The following is an 8,468-nucleotide window of genomic DNA, read 5'->3' on the forward strand; positions in this document are numbered from 1 at the left end:
GGTCGTTTGACCCCAGTACTCTTTCCTGCCATGGCAGGGGGTTGGACTAGATGATCTGCCCAGGTCCCTTCCGACCCTAGAAACTATGAAACTATATTAAGACACTTGACTCCATCAGGTGCCTGAATAGAAATGCTACTGCTGCTGCTGGGTAAAGCAGAAATCAAAGTGGGTTGCTTCTATTCTGGCAAGAAAATTAGCTTCCCTGCTTAAGACATGAACCCCAAATTTGGAGGGTTGATTTTTGGGGTAAAAGTGCATGAGATACGCAACTAAATATGGTATTACATTGTCCTGGGTAATGTAAGCAATGCTAAAGTATTTTCTTGGTATTGTACATGTTTTGAAGATTAAGAAAGGATAGAGTACAAGAATCGCAAGCAAGTCCCAGAGAACCAGTATCTGATGTATTGTGATATATTATTCTAGTGCCCTGGGAGGATCATCTGCCCTTCACATCCCAGCCTTTCCAAGTGGTGGCTGCCTTATTGACTATGTACCCCAAGTCTGCCAGCTGCTAACTAATAAGGTGAGTTTATTTCCCTTTTCCCTTTTCTTTTGGTGTTCCACTGAATTTTAAAAGCACTTTAAGAAACCATTCTGGAGACAGAGGGTTTTTAAAACTGAATGATTCAAGTATATGATTCAGGTAATACTTTCCTATACCTGGATGCTGAGAAACATTGAGCACCCACCTGTCCTACTGAATTCTTATTTGCAAGTACAGAACATTTGTTGAGGTAGAACTATTGCCTGGGCTTTCTTACTGAATCAAGATATAATTTAGGATTGTCACTGCAACATATTGCTGTTCTTCTATATAAATACAAATGTATAGTCAATACATTTCTCTACTGGAAGACAAATCTCTCTTTAAGATTTTATACCATTTTCATCACTGGAGATTCTGTGCACGGTAGAGAGGCTCCTATTACAGTAATTTTATCTATGATAAATCATCAAAATAGACTGAATCATCTTCTCTAATGGATGTTGATATACTGAAGTAATAGCCACTTAACTTTGCCTTTACTGCAAAGCTGTATTCTGATTGGCTTACTGCTTCAGCCAAAAAAAAAAAGAGAACAGGTTTATTCATAAAGATACAGTATTTTGAAAAATTCTCAAATGATTTAAGTTTAGCCTTTAACTTAGAAGACCAACTTAGAGTCAGACATGCAGGATTCTGGTTATTATACATTTCCTCTTTGTATTTTTTTATTTGTTTAAATGAGGAAAACAAATGATGTCTTTTAGGAAAGGTTCCTTTAAAATACATTTCCATAATTATACTGGAATCTATCTTTAGAGTTGTTTTTGTTGTGGTTTTCTGTTAAAATTACTTTCTGTTTTTAAAATCTACAAGTACAGGACTGTTTTTATCCTTTTTTTAAACAAAGTCACTTAAGCAAACTTATCATGTTTTCCTTTTCCCAAAATAACATTTTAGATCCCCCACAAAGCCTTCAAAATAAGCACTTTTTTTTTATAAACTGAAATAAGTCTGTTGTATAAATAGAATTATTTTACTCTGGGAAGGTATAACATAGCTCTCAGCAATGATTTTATCAAGGTTATTTAAAATAATTCAGTACAAGCAGTTGCAAGCCAAGGAAATCTAATGTTACCATAGCCAACAAAAATAAAATATATATTTTTCTCCCACTCATTTTTCACTCAGCATGAAAAGCGGCTTTAAAAAGTTAGTTTTCATTCTGAAAAGTGGATGTGGATTTATGTGCGTGATTAAAAATGGAAACATCCAAAAGTGCAGAAAATGATGAGTTGGAAACTGAATGCTCATTCAGCTTGTTTGGTGTATTGGTTCCAGTATTGCTCAAACCTTGATCACTCTTCTCTGTGAATGATCTCATTCAAATCAATAAGACAACTCATTTTGCCTCAGATCTTCCAAGATTAGCATATTTGGAATGCATAACTGCTCATAGGGAAGACTTTCAAGGAAAATACAGAATGCTTCAGAAACTGGTGTTTACTGTTCAGTATGTGGCTCTCTCCTGTTTGAATCAACATGAAATCAGTTAAACAGCATAGGTAAGAGGTACAGGAGATTGTCTTTCAGATGACACCCAAGATCATGGTCCAGACCAAACTTCACTATTTGTGGTTATCTTGTTATCCTTTTTAAATGCTTATTTAGCCCATAGGTGGGCAAGGTTCTTTGGGGGTAGATGTGATATCCTTTAATAGACCAACTGAATGGTTGGGAAAAAAACATTCCTTGCAAGTTTTCGGGCACAAATGCCATTCTTCAGGCATAGGGAGACTCTGCTAGTGTTATGTATTCTCCAAGGTAAAAAAGAACACATTAGAGAACACATAACACCAGCAGTCTCTCCCTGTGCCTGAAGGACATTTGTGCCCAAAGCTTGCAAAGAACATTTTTTCAGTTGGTCTAGCAAAAGATATCACATGTATTCAAAGAACCTTGCCTGCCTATGTCCTTAGACCATCACAGCTACAACCAACAACCCTGAAACATATTCAGCCTGTTACATTTTGTTGGATCAGGACCTTTCTGCCATTTCAATTGGATATGGTCATTGTCTTCTCTTTGTCATTTCTTACCTTGCATGGTTAAATATTAATACTGTAGACTCTTAAACACCTTTTAAGCTAAATGAAGACATCCCTTCATACTGTTTGTTTGAAAGGCATTTAAGGATGACACATGCTGGTTAAATGTACATTTTAACATGATTAATATCTTGTAAATAGATTTTTCCACTAAAACTAAAAAATATACTTTGGGAGGAGTGTCTTTCTGTGGTATGACTTCATAACTGAAGCTTTTAAAACCATTTTTATTGTGCAGGTACAATATGTTATTCAGGGATACCATAAGAGAAGAGAGTATATTGCAGCTTTCCTGAGTCATTTTGGAACGTAAGTCATCTTTAAGTGCATTGTTTCTTGCAACAGTAGCAAAAACATGGCAAGGACTATCTTCATTTCATGGCCCTTGGTTTATGTAATTCATTTTACTGGATAAGTCCAAATCTAGCCATATACCCAATCAGATGCACATAGGCTTTTTTTTTAGTAATAATGCTACAGAGCAGTCCTCTTAGAAGCTAGCCACCAACCTGTTCAACTCAGGAAAGACCTAAAATGAGGAGAGGGTGGTAAACCATTGAATCAATTGAAGTTTCTTTAGTTCTGTATAAGGTAACTACAGAGTTAGCATCATCATGAAGGTACATCACATGAAAGATGAATGTAGAGCAGCTCTTCCGGTAGCACCTAAGTAGAGCATTTACCAAAGCCATGTACCACTTTTTAGATTGATACCCATGGCTTGAACTGTAACCAGGTACAAATAGGGAATTAATGTAGACTTTAGAGATCTGGTCTAATTAAAAACATGTTGTTTTTTTCCTTGAGAATTATTCAATACAAGATTTACTATTGAAAATCCTGTCATATGTTTTTACCATGGTTTTATAACATAGTTATTAGACAAAAATAATTAATTTTCCCACTAATAAAGTGAGCTACACTAGAATTCTGCCATGGTTTACACATGAATGCAAGCATTAGGGATCTCATCCCAGAGTTTACAAAGTAAAAAAAAAATGTTTATGATCAAAATATATACATGGCTCACACAGCAAAGTATAAAAACTATTTGGTTGGATCATTTTAGATGCCATGCTCTAATACCGTGAAAGGATTTTAGAGACTGTGCCCCTCCCCCCATGTATGGTTTGACTTATTGATGTGTCTAAGGAAGAAGATGTTCATAAAACCATAATTTAGCTCCTTGTATGTTACTTTGACAATTAGATTGTTTGTGTGATATAAAAATAGTTAAAAAGCAAATGTGGTAATTTGATTTTGATTGGCAAAAATGAGTTTCTTACTCTGGGACTAAGTACAGACAGTCAAAAAGCCTGAGGCTGAATCAATTAAAGCTTTGCAGGCTAGTCTGAGCTGCGTAGATAGAACCAATAAGCGAGTGAATAGACATTCACTTTCGATTCTGGAAATGCAGACAGTGGCCCAGGCCAGAAGCTGGGGGTGCTAAAGGATGCCTCCTTGGTCTGCTGGAGCAGATGGCTTGAATCTGGACTGAATCTGGGACAAAGGTTCAATAAACCAATTTAAGCTAAATTAGTTAAGTCTATATCCATCTAGGTTTATCTTAAACTGGTTTCAGCCATTTTGAAAGTGGTTTATGTGCACTGAACTTCCATTGTGTTACAGATCTGAACCAGTTTCCAATCTCTTACACTGGTTTATGTGCAATTTCTGTCCCTTGCCTGGATGATTATCAAGAATCAAGAAAATAGAAATTAATTTGCTGTTAGCTGGATTCTTTTCTTCACAGATTCAGGGGAAAATGCCCATTTGTCAGCTTCTCCTTAAATTTAAAATACATATTTTTATGCTGTGGGTATAGGAATTTTCAAATTTAGTCTTTTCCTAAACTATTAGTGAATGTTGTGCTATTTGTCCCTAGCTTTTCAATAAAGTCTTAGATTTTATGCATCTAGTTCATTAATAATCTGTGTTTGAGTAACATACAGCTAGATTTGGGTAGACATGTCCAATCTTTATTATTTTTTTTATGGAAGCGCCATGGTCATAATGTTAAAATATATCTTGGTTACACTGAAGATGGCTATATGATATAAGTAAGTTATTCAGTATGAGAGGAGCCATATGTTATCTGTGTTTGAATAGAACAAAATACTAGGCAGTATATTAAATATTGGACATTTATTTTAATCATAATTGTAAGGAATATTAGGTAAAAATATTGTGTTCTTATTTCATGTTTCTTTTTGATAGTGGTGTGGTTGAATATGATGCAGAAGGATTCACAAAACTCACTCTGTTACTGATGTGGAAAGATTTTTGCTTCCTTGTCCACAGTGAGTAGCTGTTTGCCGCAGGCACAAATGTCTAGCTTCTTGAAGATTAAAGTTCAAAAGGGAAAAAATACAATTACAGGAAACAGTTTTAAAGTTTTGGCTATTTTTATTCAGTGCTTATGTATTTTTTACATGGGCATCGCACTTCTGTGAAAACACAAAATCCTGACTGTTTTGAGAATGAGATGAATGAATGCAGATAAAGCAGATTGTCTGATTTATAAAATCACTTGGGGAATTCTGGGAAAATGCTCTGGTACCTTGAGCCAGTAACTAGTACATGCTAGCAACCAGTCCAGCAGTGTAAGTAACCCAGGAGTACCTGAATTCATGTGTAACTTGTTAGGAAACAAGAAATGTATGTGCTTTTTTATGTCAAATTAACAGACCTAGCCACAAAGGTTTTTGTACTTTTATTTTCCTGGGGTGGGTGAACAGAAACTGTTGCTTTTTCAACTATAACAGACTGTAGCTTGATTTTCCGTCTGTGATTCCTGGAGATGACCATAGGCCAGATATAAGGAGTCTGATTTCCACTATTTCCTTACATTTTGCGTATCCTTAATACAAACAAACTTGAAATCAGCAAATACTTTAAACTAAACTTGTATATCATGGAAACACAACAGAACATCTACAGAATTTGAGATGACTTGATCACAGTGTATGAGGACTTTCTGGGAGGCAGAGATTTCTGATAGCTGACAACTGTTCCATCCAGCAGAAAAATACATGATGAGATCCAATGATTTGAAGCTACAACTAGCCAAATTCAGAATAGAAATGAGGTGTAGATTTGCAGGAAGAGTCATTAACTATAGGAACAGCTCACCTTGGGATATGATGGATTCTCTATCCCTGGAAGCCTTTAAATCAAGACTGGATATTTTTCTAAAATATATGCTATCATTTAAACAAATTTGGGAGTTTTATGTAGACACTATTGGGGGAGGTTCTGTGTCTGGCATTATGCAGGTTAGATTGGACAATGGCAATGGTTTCTTTTGGCATTTAAATGTATGAATGTGAGCAGCATACACATACAGAAAGAATTTGATGTTCACAAACATGGTTACCTTCCCCTTTTAATTTTGACCAGTACATTTTTCTTCTTTTTCCTTTCATTTAGTGTAAAGGAAGGATAAACGATGTGCTGCAGTTTCAAGCATTGTGTATATTAGCTCTTTAATACAGGAATATTATTGATATGTTCTTTCTTTTCCATTAACATTGCTCTGTTTTTGCTATGGAAGTACTGATAGTAATGTCTAAAAAGAAACTTGCTGAATATAGAGTTTTTAAAGGAGAGAAACAGAGACCTGTCATTCAGGGAAGTCCTGTGGTTTGTGATATGCAAGAAGTCCACGTGAACTATGTGATCACAGAGGTCCCTTCTGCCCTTAAAATGTGTGACTCTGAATTTTAGGCTCTAAGGAATACATCTGGTCTTATTGCTTGTAAACTTCAGCAAATATGAAACTGGATTTATTCCCGGCTGCCTGTAGCACAGGCAGTATACACCAGTGAAGGTAGACTAGTTGGACAAATCAACGTCCCTTTATACTTTCACTCATTTTTTCCCATTGCATTCTATCACGAACCAGATCACTGCCACCAGATGTTCCTTTCCTTTGAATATCAAACTCTCCACTCTCGCTTCAGCCTTTCCTTCCTTACTAGGATTCTAGAATCATAGGAAAGTAGGGCTGAAAGGGACCTCCGTAAGGTCATCCACCCCTTGCTCGAGGCAGGATGATCCCTGATTACACTAGCCAAGCGTTTGTCCACCGTGCTCTTGAAATTTTTCAGAAAGTTCCTGCTAATCTCCAACCTAAATTTCCTCTGCTGCATCTTGAGGCCATTGATCCTAATCCTGTGTCCTACAGCGCATAGGCGACTGGTAGGGAGTGCACGTGCCCCCCTGATGGGGCCGGTGCCCCTCCTGGCGGCCGACACTGATGCTGTCAGTAGGACCACTGCTGTCGGTGGCTTCTCCATATTCAGGAGGCACCAGTCACTCATGCTACAGCGACAGAGAAAAAACCCATCTCCATTCTGTCTGTAATTACCCTTCAGGTATTTGTAGCCTGTTACCAGATCCCCGCTCAGTCGTCTTTTCTCCGACTAAATAACCCTAGTTCTTTCAGCCTTTCTTCATAAGTCTTGCCTCCCAGGCCCCTAATACATTTTGTTGCTTTGCGCTGGACACTTTCCAAACTGTCAGCATGCTTTTGAAGTGTGAGGCCCAAAATTGGACACATTTCTCCAGGTGAGGTCTCACCAGTGCCGAACAGAGCAGAAGAATAACTTCCTTTGATTGTAAGTAACCTTCCTATTAATACCTATTATGCTGCTGGCATTTTTTCAACAAGAGCATGCTGTTGGTTCACAATCAGTTTATGGTCTACTGTAAGCCCCACGTCCCTCTCTGTAGTACTGCAGCCTAGCCAGCCATTCCCTAGTCTGTGCTAGTACATGCAATTATTCTGTCCCAAGGTCAGGACTTTGCACTTTTCCTTGTTGAATTTCACCTGATTGATTCCAGACTGTTTCTCCAGTCTGCAACTACACTCAACTTGGTGTTGTCCATAAATGTGCTAAGTGTGCATTCAGTTCCCTCATCCAAATCATTAATGAAGATATTAAACAATGCTGGAACCAGGACAAACCCCTGGGGAGTCCCACTTGATACCTCCTCCCAACTAGACATTGAGCTATTGATGACTACTTGTTGAGTATGAAGATCAAACCAATTATACATCCACCTTACAGTACTTTCATGTAGCCTGTATTTCCTCAGTGGGTTAATGAGAATGTTGTGAGGGGGAGAGTCAAAAAGCCTTGTTAAATTCAAGGTATATCACATACATTGCTCTCTCCCCATCCACAGAGCCTGTCACTTTATGGAACGAAATCAAACTGGTCAGGCATGACTTGCTCTTGGTGAATCCACGCTGGCTGTTCCTGATCACCTTGTTCTTTTCTAGGTGCTTCACAATAGATTTTTCCTGCTCCATGATTTTTCCAGGTGTCAAGGTCAGATTGATTGGTCTGTAGTTCTCCCTTTCTTCCCTTCCTTAAAGATGGGCACTATATTTGCTCTTTTCCAGTCATCTGTGACCTAACTGGACCTCCATGAGTTCTCAAAAGTAATAGCCAGTGGCTCTAAAATTATTTCAGCCAATTCCTTCAGTACCCTAAGGTATATCCCATCTGGCCCTGCCAACTTTTGGCTGGGATGATCTAGTTGGGGATGGTCCTGCTTTGAACAGGGGGTTGGACTAGATGACCTGCTGAGGTCCCTTCCTACTCTAATTTTCTATGATTCTGTGAACCTGAAAACATCTAGCTTCTCTAAGCAATCCCTAACCTGTTATTTCGTTACTCTAGGCTCTTTGTCTCCTTTCCTATCTATGTTGCCAGCAGCACTCACCATCTGGTGGCTGCCCCTATTTGTGAAGACTGAAGTAAAATAGGTTATTAAATACTTCATCTGCTCCAGGTCCAGCCCCCTCTACCCCCACCACCCGCATCCAGCCCCACTCTACCTCCCCACCCGCCCCTGGCCCC

At 38.2% G+C, this 8,468-nt stretch overlaps 1 protein-coding gene across 1 annotated transcript in view; it reads left to right on the plus strand.

Moving 5' to 3' along the window:
* Positions 1-8,468, plus strand: part of LOC102371182 (BRISC and BRCA1-A complex member 2) — a 64,879-nt gene that overhangs the window by 3,073 nt on the left and 53,338 nt on the right. Inside the window, exons 2-4 of the mRNA XM_025216469.1 lie at positions 430-529; positions 2,837-2,907; positions 4,816-4,898. Of these exons, the coding sequence (XP_025072254.1) occupies positions 430-529; positions 2,837-2,907; positions 4,816-4,898 (254 nt within the window). The remainder of the gene's footprint in view (positions 1-429; positions 530-2,836; positions 2,908-4,815; positions 4,899-8,468) is intronic.

Source organism: Alligator sinensis, unplaced genomic scaffold (genome assembly GCF_000455745.1).
Source record: "Alligator sinensis unplaced genomic scaffold, ASM45574v1 scaffold138_1, whole genome shotgun sequence".
NCBI lineage: Eukaryota > Metazoa > Chordata > Crocodylia > Alligatoridae > Alligator > Alligator sinensis.